Genomic DNA, 15,457 nt, shown 5'->3' on the forward strand with positions numbered 1-15,457 from the left:
TTAAAATATACATGTCAAACAATGAATCGCCAATATAAATCCAAGATTTCAGTGTTTCTATAATTTAAGATTAACCATGACATTTAATTTTGATTAATACGATTAGAATGTTACTTCTATAGGTATAAGGAACGAGAAAGCATTATTCAAACAAGCAAACCTTAGATTTGAAGATACAAAAGTAAAAACCAAATGAAAATAAGACACAAAGGAAAGCGGAAGTCATAGCGGCAACTGTTTGGCAATGCTGTATGGATATTTTTTTAATTCTTAGGAAGAAATAATAGATATTTTAAGTTTTTATCTCCCAAAGTCTTCAAAGAATATTAAGATGCTTAGGGTGCAATTATTAATTCACATTGTTTGTGTAACAGCATTAAGCACACTAAATAGATTTTAATTGGTTTGGATCCATCAGACTAGAAGCTAGTTAACATTTTTGTGAGTCACACTTTCTGTAACAAATGGATTAATTGTTCATCTGATTTTGTTGGACCACATATTTTTATTAGGCCACAAGGGATTTGGGGATGTTTCCTTTATGCATTTGTACTTTTGACAAAGTTGTTACATAACTCATGCACTAAACAAGGTTTTAAAAGCTGTGAATCCAGTTAGAGCACTCATGGGTATTTTACCAAGTTAATGATAATTTATCACTGAGTAAGTGTACTCACAAAAAAAGGAATACTAGAAAATGTTTTAATAAGTGACATTTCAAACCTGTGCTTGTCTCATCAGGTTTCCCTCTGGATTTTGGAGATCCAGCTTAAGTTCCTCTTTCATTGTCTTTAGTTTTTTAACAAGGTCTCGTTTCTCATTGAGTTCAGTCATGAATGACCATTTGTTCTCTACCTCTCTCAAACTATCTTTATGTGCTTTTATCTTGGCATAGTATTCATTATATTTTATCATTTGTTCCTCAAAATTTTCTTGGGCTGTTTCTATGTCAGATTTAAGCTTCACATTTTCCACATGTAAAGATTTGATTTGATTTTCCAGGTCTCCACACTGAAGTCTGGTATTCTGTATGGCAGCATCTTGCTGATAAATTTGCCTTTCTGTTTCTTTAGTTTCTGCAGAGACAGATGCTATTTGTGTTTCAAGCTCATGAAGTTCATTCTGTAAGATATTTCAACATTATTGTTATTAATTCATGATATTCAACATGAAAGAAAAGCCATTGTTTTGATCCACAGTGTGTGTAGAAAAATCACTTAACATAAAAAATATTTTTTATCAAATATAGAAAAATTGATGCATAGTAGGAGACAAGTAATAAAGTAATGAAATTATCATATAATCAGAGAGAGCCCAGGGTTACATATTTCTTATTTTTTAATGTTCATCTAATTCTCATTATTAAAATTTTATCATTTGTCTTGACATTTTATATATAAAAAATACTTTACAGTAATTTTAACAATATATTTATGGGCATCAGAAGTACAAACTAAAGAAAAATTTATGATAAAAATGATAAAACTCTGAGTTAAAAGAACAAAAGATCTAAGTTCTAGTGCCCTTACTGCTGTTTACTAGTTGGGGTGATTATACTTGCTGTGCTCAGTTGCTCAGTCATGTCAGACTCTTTGTGACCCCATGGATTGTAGCCTACCAGGCTCCTCTGTCCATGGAGATTCTCCAGGCAAGAGTACTGGAGTGTGTTGCCATGCCCTCCTCCCAGGGATCTTCCCAACCTAGGGATCAAACCCAGGTCTCCTGCACTGCAGGCAGGTTCTTAACCATCTGAGCCACCAGGGAAGCCCATGATCAACTAGCAAACTTAATTATCCTATTCAAGCCTCACTTGCTTCACTTGTAAGATAAGTATGAAGGTATATTTATCTTTGCCTCCCATGTGGTACAGTGGTAAAGAATCTGCCTGCCAACGTAGGAGGTTCAGGAAACGTGGGTTCGATTCCTGGGTCAGGAGATCTCCTGGAGAGGGAAATGGCAACCCACTTCCACGATCTTGTCTGGACAATCCCATGGATAGAGGAGCCTGGTGGGCTACAGTCCACAGGGTTGCAAAGAGTCGGACATGACAGAGCACACATAACTCTTACCTCTCTGGGGCATTTGACATTTCTAACCAGCACCTGCTTTTTAGAACCTACCCAACACACATCTCTGTTTCTCAGATACCTCTGAGCATTCCTTCTCTGTCTCATTGGTTCCTTAAAATATAGATTTTCCTCAGGGTGCAGTCGTCATAATTTTCTTCTCTCATTCTATCTATACTCCTTGGATAATCTTATACATACTTAGATCTTGAGATACATGTATACTGATGATTCACAGAATGTAAGTGGCTATTAAGTCCTAGGCCCAGCTACCACTGGGCATCTCAAATTCACTGTCCAAAAATCAGACGACACCTCCCCTCCCGTGGCCCATCCTGTTCTCCCTTGTATCAGTTGCCAATTGTCAGAACCACAAAAACTCTGTAACACACTAGTGTTTATTGCTACCAACTAGTTTGTTCTGTTAACTTCAGGTGGTTTTGTTCAAATGTCTGGAGATCGGCAGTCTATAAAATGGTTTAGGTTGGCTTCAACTGGGCTGACCTGGGTGTCTTGGCTTTGCTTCACGTATATCTTTTCCTCCAGTGGGCCAGATCAGGTATGTCCTTCTCATGATTATAGTAGATGTAAATAATGGAAGCCCAATTATGTAAAAAATTTTTCAAACTTCTGTTAGAATAATATCTGCTAACATTCATCTGGTCACGTGATCAAACTTCTCAGTGGAGGGGTAGAAAGTGTGTCCACCCACTATGGGAGGTCATTATAATGATAAATAGTAAAGGGTGTGGATATACACAAGGATGAATATTTGGGACCAAAAATGCAAATCACCACACCTCTATATTCCCAAACTTAGTTAATGGTATTCTTTTGGGAGCCATATTTAATTTCTCACTTCCGTTTATATTTAGCATTAGTTGCTCAGTCGTGTTCGACTCTTTGCAACCCCGTAGCCCGCTAAGCTCCTCTGTCCATGGAATTCTCCAGGCCAGAATACTGGAGTGGGTAGCTGTTCCCTTCTCCAGGGGATCTTCCTGACCCAGGGATCAAACCTGAGTCTCCCGCATTGCAGGCACATTCTTCACTGTCTGAGCGATCATGGAAGCCCTCTTTATATTTAACTATTCATCAAATTCTGTAGATTTTCCCACCAGTATAACTATAGGCCTTTATTCTTTTTCTTCTATCCAGTATGGTCATCCTCTTTAAATAAATGTATAATTATGGGAGGGAAGCACTTCACTAAGAAGGCAGACCCAGCCTATCCTTTTCTTAACAGAGACAGGAGAGGGAAGTACACTGAAAGATACAACATGCTGATGAACTTCAATCTTTATCTCCAGTTTTGATTTTTAAAATGCCCATCTGACATTCTATTTGGATATCTAACAGACATCTCAATATACATGTTCAGAAGTTCAGTTCAGTTCAGTTCATTTCAGTTGCTCAGTCGTGTCCGACTCTTTGTGACCCCATGAATCGCAGCACGCCAAGCGTCCCTGTCCATCACCAACTCCCGGAGTTCACTCAGACTCACGTCCATCGAGTCCGTGATGCCATCCAGCCATCTCATCCTCTGTAGTCCCCTTCTCCTCCTTCCCCCAACCCCTCCCAGCATCAGAGTCTTTTCCAATGAGCCAACTCTTCGCATGAGGTGGCCAAAGTACTGGAGTTTCAGCTTTAGCATCATTCCTTCCAAGGAACACCCAGGACTAATCTCCTTTAGAATGGACTGGTTGGATCTCCTTGCAGTCCAAGGGACTCTCAAGAGTCTTCTCCAACACCACAGTTCAAAAGCATCAAACTTCGGTGCTCCTAAAAGAGCTTTTAATTTGCAAGCCCAATATGTTCCTCTTTCAGACTTTCTGATTTCAATAAACTTTCCACCTTGGATACTAAAAGACCTAGAAGCCATTCTTGATTCTTCCCTTTATCTTATCATCACAACCTATTTAACAGCAAACCTTGATGCCTGGGCCTCTAAAATAAAATCCCAACTCACTTCTGACCAGTCTTTGTAGCATGGCCCAGCTCTTAACCCATCTCCCTGTTTCCATGCTTCTTCCTCTCCCTCAACTAGAACTTCCAACACTGTTCTTCAAAGTTGTTCCGGTTATATAGGTTCTTTGCATTTCCATAGGTCTTTTAGAATCAGTCTGTCAAGTTCTCTAAAAAAGCCTGATGGAATTTTGGGTAGAACTGCTTTTAAACAATAGATAGAAGAGAAAGACCTGATGTGTTAACAATACTGAATCTTATGATTCATGAAAATGGTGTATCTCTCTGTTTTGGTCTTTAATTTCTCTCAACAGTGTGTTGCAGTTTTTAGTACACAGGTCTTACATCTTGTCTTAGTTTGCTATAGCACAGCCATAACAAAATATCATAGACTTAGTGGCTAAAACAACACAAATTTATCTCTCACAGTTCTGTAGGTTGGTCAGAGTGTTAGCATAGTCAGGTTCTGGTCAGAATTCTTCCTGGCTTGCAGAGGGCCAACTTCTCACTGTGTTGTTACATAACAAAGAGCAAGCTCTCTGGTATCTTTTCTTCTAAGGGCACTAACCCTACCACCAGGATCCCACCCTCATGACATCATCTAAGCCTAATTACCTGACAAAAACCTCATCTCCAACCACAATCACATGGGTTTTTATGGCTTCAGCATATGCATTTTGGGGGTGATACAAACATTCAGTCTATAATACAATACTTTTGTTAAATTTACCCCTATTTCATAATTTTGATGCCACTGTAAATAACAATGCATTTTAAATTTCAATTTCTGATTGTTTCTTTTAAAATGTAGAAATACAACTGGTTTTTATAATTAATCTTATCTTGCAACCTTTCTAAACTCCCTTATTAGTCCTGAAAAAGTGAAAGTGAAAGTCACTCAGTCATGTCCGACTCTTTGCGAGCCCATGGACTATAAAATCCATGGAATTCTCCAGGCCAGAATACTGGAGTGGGTAGCCTTTCCCTTCTCCAGGGGATCTTCCCAACCCAGGGATTGAACCCAGGTCTCCCACATTGCAGGTGGATTCTTATTAGTCCTAATAGATTTTAAAATAATAGATTCCTTAGGATTTACTCAAAAAAATCATGCTGTATGTGAATAAAAACAGTTTTACTCCCTCCTTTCCAATCGGGATACCTTTTATTTCTTTTTCTGTGAAGGAGTGGCTTGAATTATCGGTACCACAGAATGAGCAGATGTGATAAGAAGACATATGCTTGCCTTATCTCTGATCTTAGGAGAAAAATATTCAGTCTTCCACTATTACGTATGTTGCCTGTAGGATTTATGTAGATGCCCCTTTTAGTTGGCTAGAACTTTCTTCTATTCCTAATTTGCTGGTAGTTTTTATCTTAAATTGATGTTGGATTATAACAAGTATCTTTCATGCATCTAGAATTCTCTTTCTAAAACATAAGTTTAATCATTTACTCTTTTGAAGTCTATCAAAACCCTCTCATCAACTCTAAAATAAAATTTAAGCTTCTTTTCATGCTATACATCTCTTATTGCTTCTCAAAATACACTCTATGTTATTCCACTACCAAACTACTTATAGCTCTATGAATGTACCAATGCTATTTCAGGCCTCTGAATTTTCTGTTTTTTTTTTTTTTTGCCTAGAATATCACATCCTCGTTTCCCTTTAATCCTCAAACCACTCCCATACACCCAATCATTCTAGTGAACTCCAGCTAATCTTTAAAACTCAACTGATCATTCCTTTTTCAATGTTAAATCTGTGTTTATGTCTCTATTGTTGACATACTTCCCTGCACGTAATTATTTGTTTAGTTATTTGTCTCCCTCTTCAACAGATGGTGAGGACTTCTCTGGTGGCTCAGATGGCAAAAGAAAACACTTGCAATGCAGGAGACCCAGGTTCCATCTCTGGGTCAGGAAGATCCCCTGGAGAAGAGAATGGCAACCGACTCCAGTATTCTTGCCTGGAGAATTCCATGGACAGGGGAGCCTGGTGGGCTAAAGTTCATGGGGTCACAAAGAGTCTGATATGACTGACTAACACTTTCACTTTCATTTTCAACAGATGGTGAGTAGCTTAAGAGTGAGGACAATGTTCAGCAAAATGTTTAACAGAAATTAGGTTCTCAATATAAATGAAATAACATCTCTAAAACTCCTTAAAGATTGACAAGTTTTATGGAATGATTCTTTATAGAAATCTAAGACATTATTATTTTTATATTATATCCTACTGTCAACTTGTGTTCTTTCCTAAAGTGACTTAGTTCAGTTCAGTGGCTCAGTTGTGTCTGACTCTGTGCCACCCCATGGACTGCAGCACACCAGGCCTCCCTGTCCATCTCCAACTCCTGGAGCTTGCTCAAACTCATGTTCATTGAGTCAGTGATGCCATCCAACCATCTCATCCTCTGTCATCCCCTTCTCCTCCTGCCTTCAATCTTTCACAGTATCAGGGTCCTTTCCAGTGCATCAGTTCCTCACATCAGGTGGCCAAATTGGAGTTTCAGCTTCAACATCAGTCCTTCCAATGAACACCTTTAGGACTGATCTCCTTTAGGACTGATCTCCTTTAGGATGGACTGGTTGGGTTTCCTTGCAGTCCAAGGGACTCTTAACAGTCTCCTCCAACACCACAGTTCAAAAGCATCAATTCTTCCACCCTCAGCTTTCTTTATAGTCCAACTCTCACATCCATACATGACTACTGGAAAAACTATAGTTTTCACTAGACAGACCTTTGTCAGCAAAGCAATGTCTCTGCTTTTTAATATGCTGTTAAGATTGGTCATCACTTTTCTTCCAAGGAGCAAGTGTTTTTTAATTTCATGCAATGCAAATATTTACAAGAAATCTATACTACCACATAGTGTAATTATTATCATATCTGTTGATGCATTAATGCCTAAAACCATATTCAAAATCTAGTCCTACACTGCCCACCAGCGTCCCAGCAAGGATACCTTAAGTAATGTTTACAAGTATTCTCTCATTTAATTATCATGAAAACCTTACAGATAGGTCCTATTATTATCTCCATTTTACAAATGAGAAAACAGAAGCATGGAAAGATTAAATCAAGGAGCTAGAAGTAGCAAATCATCTCCTGGCAATTCAGATCTAGAGTATATTCTTTTCATATCAATGATACATTTAATTTAAAAAATCTTTAAAAAGTAAAAACACTGTTTTCATTTTTCCTTCTTCCGCTTTATTAACAGAATAATTATGTCTATGCTGAATACAAAAACATGTATGGCTTTCAGATTCCTGCGATGGAATTATGAACATATTTTGAAATTTAGGTGTTAGTCGCTCAGTCGTGTCCGACTCTTTGTTACCCCATGGACTATAGCCTGCCAGGCTCCCCTGTCCATGGGATTCTCCAGGCAAGAATACGGAAGTGGGCTGCCATTTCCTTCTCCAGGAAAAATTTAAGGAACACAGAAATGTTCCTTATCTATCTGAAATGTTCATTGGCAACTAGTAATTTCTAAGCCACATCTTTAAAAATACTGGCTTAAAAACTTAACCTTCCTTCAATTCAGCATTTTAGGAAAAACTATCAAATAAAGTTAAAATAATTCTATGTGACCACTGTGTTCTATATGCTTATCTATAGTATGATGACACTGTTGAATCTCTGCACAATGAATAGGTAAAATGTTCCTCAAAACTGGAATATTCATGTAGATTTTACTTAAGGATGTTATGTGTGCTTAGTCACTCAGTCATGTCCGACTCTTTGTGACCCCATGGATATAGCCCACCAGGCTCCTCTGTCCATGGGAATTCTCCAGTGAAGAATACTGGAGTGGATTGCTATGCCCTCCTCCAGGGGATCTTCCCAACCCAGGGATCGAACCCAGGTCTCCTGCATTGCAGGTGGATTATTTACCATCTAAGACACCAGTGAAGCCCTTACTTAAGGACACAAGAATAATTTAGAAGGTATAAATATGAACATTAGAAATGTTATATTGCTTCCTCAGAAGTTATTAAGTTTGCTTAATAACTTCCCTCTTACTAATTTAATATAGTTTTGAAGAACACAAAAACTCATTTACAAGACTTTGTGAAACAGGTTACCTGCAAATGGAACAGAACTTTTCTGTTTCTTTCTATTTCTGATGTTTGTGATTGTTGTTGCTTTGCAACTTGTTCTACAGCATCGGTTAATGACGATGTGTCTTGTTTAGCCAGAGCTAGACAAAAAGAATAAAGTACATAATAAAAATCTAAACACAAACATTGTAAGAAACTTATGTTTCATCACCCCAAATCATGAAAATTGTGATGTTTTCTCATTAATAAACTAAATTTAGGGTTGATATTCTTCCCTTTCTGACTATAAACAAAACTAAAATCAAAGGCCATGATAATAGACAATTCAAAGTCACCTACTGCAATACTACACCTGTTCCTTTATGGAACATTATAAATATTTTGATTGTCCTAAAATTTTCTATCCAGACCGTCTGCACATATACTATAATTATAGTGCTACCATAACAACTATTTCTCAATTACAGTTGATGAATTTTCATTATAGGCCTGCATTTTCAGGTTGTTATGTCTTTTCTAAACACTCTAGAAGCTTCCTCCTGGCAGCTTTCCTCTAATTTGCTACTAATTTTAACCCAATTTTCCTATCACACTACTTTTTCTGTTACTGCTCATCTTTCAGCTCTATATTTATGAAAAGTGCTTCATTACCTTCTTTGGGAACTCCTTGACTCTTCCTTTCGTTTTCTGACATTCTTGTGTCTCTTTCCACCTTTTCAGTTCACCTTTTCTCATACAAAATAATCAGTGCTGATAATCTTTCACTTTTATTTTTTGTTGTTGTTATGTATTAGTGATCCTGAAAGTAAATTAACTGTCAAATGTGTCACAGGGATGGCAATGACATTCATCATCAGTTCCAAGAATTAAAATACAATGATTGAGTGAGAGATGGGGGAAGAAAGTAGAACTTTCTATGGAACTTGCTTGTCCTGCTTTTTAGCTGTTATGACCCTGAGAAGTTTCTTAATTTATTTATCATCAATGTCCTCGTCTGTAAAACTTCGCAGGGCTAGTGTAATAATGAATGTGGGCTTCCCCAGGTGGCGCTAGTGCTAAAGAATTCACCTGCCAATGCAGGAACCACAAGAGACGGAGGTTCCCAGAGACCTGGGAATGTGGGTTCCCAGAAGTGGGTCGGGAAGATCCCTTGGAGTAGTAACTGGCAACCTACTCTAGTATTCTTGTTTGGAAAATTTCCTGGTCAGAGGAGCCTGGTGGACTACTGTCCATGGGGCCACAATGAATTGGACATGACTGATCACACAATCAGAGAAGGCAATGGCGCCCCACTATAATGAATGTATGTAACACACTCAGCACAGTATCCGACATATATCTTAAGTAAATAATTATCTCCAGTACTATTGTGAAGTGTATTCTAAAACTACAACCAGAATATGTGAAAAACAGTAACAAGATGGATTAGCAATGGCATTCCTGTCCAGTGCCAGCCAGGGTAAGCCTCATACAGGTTTAAAATCACCAACCTCTTCTATACTTAGGAGAAACTGATGAGATGAAGGGGGAGATATTTTTCTATCTTGAAAGGTGAAAAGAAAGAGTTCTTTCCTCTACCAGGGAATGAATGCAATGAATGAATGCTGAGTTGGCAGAATTAAAGACATTACCAGTTTTTGGAAAAAGCATATCTGATTTTACCTGTCCATTCCTGTACAGAAGAAATCACACAATTATGCATGATTAATAAAAGGAATGTAATGTTTCTGCTTAACATTTGAACATATGGATTTTTCTTTTTAGGTGACATCTTTAAAAAAAAATCTTAGTTGATTTTTTATAGAACTTGTGAATCTTTCCAAATCATACTAAAGTCATGATAGACTTTGCCAGCCAAAAGAAGTAAAATATTATCATAACAGTAAGGCATGTATATAAGGAAGCTTCCACAAGGAAGTGTGCAAAATCACTAAATATCTTTCTAAAGATTGGTTAAATATTGATACAGAGTACTTGTATACTAGTTATAAGTGTTTTTAAAAAACAAAATTTTAAAAGATTGCAATCTGATAAAAACAACAAAGTTAAATCACTTCCTAAGTCAGGAAACTCAAATCTATCCAGAAATATCTTATTAAGCTAAAGAAGTCCTGAGAGAAATACTCAACAGTGTCATAATCACCTCTGAGAATATATGATTCTTTCCTGTTTATTCACATTACTTCCTTTCTTCAAACCTCACTTCTGATCTGCCTCCTCCAGGAAGTCTTCCCTGATACTGAGTCCATTCACTCATGCCATTACTCTGTCTTTTCTGCCCCCAGATCAATGCCAATGAATCCAAGCTCTTTAGCTTTTTTGTATGGGTTTCATGGTTACAGATGTTATTTTTAGTGTTACCTATGTTGAAAATGCATACCGTCTACATTTACACTTTCAGTGAGTTCTCTCAATTGATTATAAAGATAAACAACTAAATAGTGCTTTAGTTTTTTGCCCCACTGTTCTAAATGTTTTAGATTTTTAAAAAATGAACATTATATACTGCTGATTCTGTGCTATGTGTGGGAACTCTATAAATATTCAATTTATAAATATTAACTTATTTAGCCCTATGAGGTAGATACTACCAGGTCTTGGAGTAAGGGCTAATCTTGAACCAAGGTTGAGCAACAGCTAGTTTACTAGGTAAATTCTTTCCAACCTGAGACTCAGATTCCTTATCGATAATAGTAGCAGCCTCATTAGATTACTGTGAGGATGAAGTGAAATAATGAATGTATTTAGCAAATTTCTGCCACTCAACTATTTCTATTCCTATTACTGAATTTACAGTATTTTATACTGTATTTCCTTATTATACTATAAGCTCCAGGAAAGTAAATACAGTGTCTTATTCATTTTCATATTCTCTACAAAGTATTTGATGAAGAAACCAAAAAAAAATAGAAAATTAGATTTTTACAGTAAAAATAAAGTAATTGGTACTTTTGGATCTCTACTCCTGAAGCAGCATACACTGAAGAACTATTGGGTGATGTTTCTTTAAACAAGCTATTCATGAAAGAATATCTAGTTTAAAATTGAGAAAGTAATTGTTTTTTTTCCAGATCTCCCTAAAATGGACAAAAAATAAAAATGAAAATAAACTACTGCCATCTACTGATAATTCCTTAAAATTGCATAAATCAATGAAAACAAGAGTTTAGAGATTAGACAATATCAGTTATTCTTTCATTCAAGCCACATATGGGGTACATATATATATATATATATATATATATATATACACAAAACATTGTGGGAAATATAAATATGAATTAAGTGACTCTGATTTTAAAAATAAAAACCTTATAATATCTACAGTATTTGATAATAGACAAGTATTACATGTAAAAAATCATTTAGGAAAAACACTTTCAACTAAATAACTAGCTTTACAGAAAACAATGCAATGGAAATACTATAATAAACCACCATGTCCTATATTAACTACTGTTGTTTAGTCGTTAAGTCATGTCTGACTCTTTAAAACCCCATGGACTACAGCACACCAGGCTTCCCTGTCCTTCTCTATCTCCCAGAGTTTGCTCAAATTCACATCCATTGAGTCGATGATGCCATCTTACCATCTCATCCTCTTCTGCCCTCTTCTCCTTTTGCCTTCAAATATTAACTATAGCCAATATTTATTAATTACCTGTAAGTATTTCCACATAGTGGGGTCATTCCTGGTGGCTCAGTGGTAAAGAATCCACTGGCCAATGCAGGAGACATGGGTTTGATTCCTGGGTTGGGAAGATCCTCTGGAGGAGGAAACGGCAACCTGCTCCAGTCTTCTTGCCTGGGAAATTCCATGGATAGAGGAGCCTGGCAGGCTACAGTCCATGGGGTTGCAAAGAGCCAGACATGACTTAGTGACTAAGCAACAACTTTTACATAGATTATCTATTTTATCCTTCAGAGCAGTCCTACAGTCTAGACATTATTTTTACCTATATTTTGAAAATAAGGAAACTAAAATTTGGAGAAATTAGGAAATTTGCCTAATTTCATCCAAGTAGGAAGCATGAAATTTGAATTAGGATCTAAATTAACATTAGGTATTCAATATGTACTTAGGCATTGTAATAAACAACATTTGTGCACCATCTCATTTGAATTCAAGAGGCAAGTGCCTATAATTGGCCCTTGGGAGGAGATTTTTAAAAGGCCATGTTTCCAGCTTTTGGAAATTCATCATCTAGTACCTCCCTCTAAGTTAATGAACAAAATAAAGCAAGGCTGTCAAATCCTTCCCCCCACCCTCCCAACCCCAGAGTTTTGAGAGCTTCCGGCTTAAAAGAATTAAGAGGCAGCCATCCATGTGCATCCATGTCACATAAACATCATTTTTCATCCAGAATGGAAAATACTGCTATGTGGACTTGCCAGGTAGTTTTAGTTAAGTTTATAATTTCCTCCCACCTCTTTTAGAGCAAATATTTTATGAGAAAACAAGGAGAGAAAAATTGTGTAGATAATTTTCAAATGGCTATGAAATTGCCTTTGGTTTTGTTTTCCAAGTGGGAGAGGAAGTTTAATACCTCAAGTTGATTTCGACTGGGAAAGCTAGAAAACTAACCTGGGGAAAGATAAAAGTTTTCCAGGAAACTGAGACCTAAAAAAAAAAAAATGGAATCAGTTCTGGATGGCTCAGTTCCAACAAAAAACTAAAGAGGCATCATGGAAAAAATATAACATACTGCACATATTAGTAAGTATCAATAATACACAATTCAGGTAAAAAAGACTATTTCTACCACAGGTTTTCAAGAGAAGCTAGAACATCAGAGTCATCCCAAAAGAATAAATTAATTGAATCATTAAAATTAAAAAAATTATTATAATATCATACTTATTATATGGCAGAGTCTTAGAATCTACTGAAACTAGGGATTATTCTCTTCTGTGGCTAGGCGATGAGATTAAAGTTTCAGGTTGCTGAAAACAGAAAGTAACCAGAGGATTGGTACTGTTCCTTAAGTTCCTTTCAGAGAGAATGTAGAGAATATTTATATATTATTCATTGTTTATAGCTTTCAGTCGAAGGTGGGATTTCTCTGAGCGAGTTTGGTGTAGGAAGCAGGGCACAGAAAGCCATGCTCTGTGATAACCTGGAGGAAGGAACAGGGTGGAGAGGGAGGTGGGAGGGGGCTTCAGCATGGAGAGGTCCTATGATGGATTCATACTGATGTATGGCAAAAACCATCAAAATACTGTAAAGCAATTATCCTCCAATTAAAATACATAAATAAATATTTTTAAAAAAGATTTCTGCCTCCATAATTACAAGAGAACACATTTTGTTGTTTTAAGCCATCCAGTTTGGTCATTTGTTATGGAAACTAATAAGTTTTTCACAAGGAAGTTTGCATATTTTATATCCATTTCTGGAAGGACTCATAAACTCTAGTGTAAATGGTTTAAAGACAACTGTTACCAGTTTTAAAAGTATCAAGATAAGGATTTACATGGTGATGTAACAACTCCTGGTGATTTTCCCAATGGTTCCCCTTAACAGCCAGGCACTATCTCTGTCCCCCAAAGACTTTTTAAGTCTCTATGGGTGAAGTAGATGCAAAGTCAAATAATGAAAATGTAGAGGTACAGTGTGTGTTTTCTAAGTCTACCCACACTTAACCTCTCACCAATTAACTCATTCTATTTCCTTTTAAATCATAAGCTGCAAATCTCCACATCATGCTCAATGTGCATGCTGAATGCTGAAGGGTTAGAAAGCCATTCTCCAATGAGTCTGCCCACTCCTGCTGCTACCAGTGAAAACTGTACATCTGACAATGTCACTTGTTTGTTCTCAAACCTGTTTATGCCAGTTGAACCTGTCACTGTGCTTTCACAATTTAATTAAGTCTTAAGTAAACCAATGTAATAGTGTGGGAAAAAAAGTTTGTTCTTTAAAAGCTACATTTACATGTTTCAAGACCCAATTAAGGTGAGTTGCTTGAATGAGATAACTATAAAAAGATTATAAAGAAGCAATTTGCACTCCCATAGCTTCACAAGTGTCTCTTGCGTGCATGATAAGTCGCTTCAGTTGTGTCCAGCTCCTTGCGATCCCATGGACTGTAGCCCGCCAGACTCCTCTGTCCATGGGATTCTCCAGGCAAGAATACTGGAGTGGGTTGCCATTCCTTTCTCCAGGGCATCTTCCTGGCCCAAGGATTCATAGAACCTATGTCTCTCCTGTATTGGCAGGTAGGTTCTCTACCGCTAGCGCCACTCAGGAAGCCTCATTTTCCTCTTAAAAGAATGAAATTTTGAGAAAGCTTAGCTGATGGTTGGGAAGTGTACTTTACGGTAGCAATATGATGCAGAACTCTAATCTGGAGGCCATGTACAGGCTGTGGCAAAAGGCTGTGCCCTCAACAGACTGGCAAACAAGCATGTAGCTGTTTCAGGTTAAAAAAAGAAACTTTAAGGTATTATGGTATATTTTTTATACTTTTTCATGACTGGTTTAACTTTCCTTTGAAACAGTTTTATTTAGATATAATTTATATACTACCGTGTTCATATTTATGAAGTATACAATTTAATCTTTAATTGACTTTTTCAATGTATTGCTTGGTTATGGATCCAGACTGCATCTATGAATGAGCTTCTCCTGTACAAACAAAATGCTCAAAGAAGTAGTTGATTGTGCTTGGTGAGGGGATGGGGCTTCAAGGAAGGTTATATTTGAGCTTGGAGGGTCTTGAACAAGTAGCTGTTTTTAAAAAAAGTATATATAGAGAACAGTGTTCTAAGTAGAAGAAATAGTTTATGTAAAGGATGAAATCAAAAAAATAAATAAATAAAGGATGAAATCATATGGTGTTTGTTCCAAGAAACAACCTTTAGTTTGAGTGGTTTGGTAATAGGGAAGTCATTTTTTCAAATCTAATTATGCATCTGAATCATCTGTAGAGATTAAAACAAAACAAAAAGCAAAGCAAAACAGGCTGAGACTTGACTCCTTGAGTTTCAGATTCAAATGTGTATCTGGAGGTGGTAGAGGGGGGTGGTCCCTGCATTTCTGCTTTTTAAAGTTCTACTTGTAGTTCTGATGGGCCACCAGGATTGAGAACCACTGGAGTGGAGGAATGGGGATGAGATGAGTGTCAGATCAGGCCATAGTCCTGGACCGGATGGTGAAAGGAAATGGTTTGTAAATACAGTATAATGACAAACTTTCTCTTCCCTGACGGCTTCTCTATTTTGAAATATTTCTTTTTAACTTGTTTACTGTTGCATGACAGGACATAAATGCCCACCATCGTCTATAAAACCAGACATAAATGTTTTAACCCAGCTTTGTAACTAAAGACCTCCATTTTGTTTACAGTGATATTCAACA

The 15,457-nt window shown here is 36.9% G+C and overlaps 1 protein-coding gene across 4 annotated transcripts in view; it reads right to left on the reverse strand.

Moving 5' to 3' along the window:
• CCDC122 (coiled-coil domain containing 122) overlaps positions 1 to 15,457 on the reverse strand; it is a 65,343-nt gene that overhangs the window by 48,896 nt on the left and 990 nt on the right. The window contains exons 1-4 of one of the 4 annotated variants that reach the window (XM_059892052.1): positions 12,683 to 12,730; positions 8,749 to 8,896; positions 8,122 to 8,237; positions 724 to 1,122 (exon numbers count right to left, since the gene is read on the reverse strand). In XM_059892052.1, the coding sequence (XP_059748035.1) occupies positions 724 to 1,122; positions 8,122 to 8,237; positions 8,749 to 8,791 (558 nt within the window). In that variant the 5' untranslated portion in view covers positions 8,792 to 8,896; positions 12,683 to 12,730. Of the gene's footprint in view, positions 1 to 723; positions 1,123 to 8,121; positions 8,238 to 8,748; positions 9,912 to 12,682; positions 12,731 to 15,457 lie in introns of those variants that run through there. The other 3 variants (XR_009496604.1, XM_059892051.1, NM_001205916.1) reach the window with 3 other exon arrangements.

The sequence above is a fragment of the Bos taurus genome, chromosome 12 (assembly GCF_002263795.3).
Source record: "Bos taurus isolate L1 Dominette 01449 registration number 42190680 breed Hereford chromosome 12, ARS-UCD2.0, whole genome shotgun sequence".
Taxonomy (NCBI): domain Eukaryota; kingdom Metazoa; phylum Chordata; class Mammalia; order Artiodactyla; family Bovidae; genus Bos; species Bos taurus.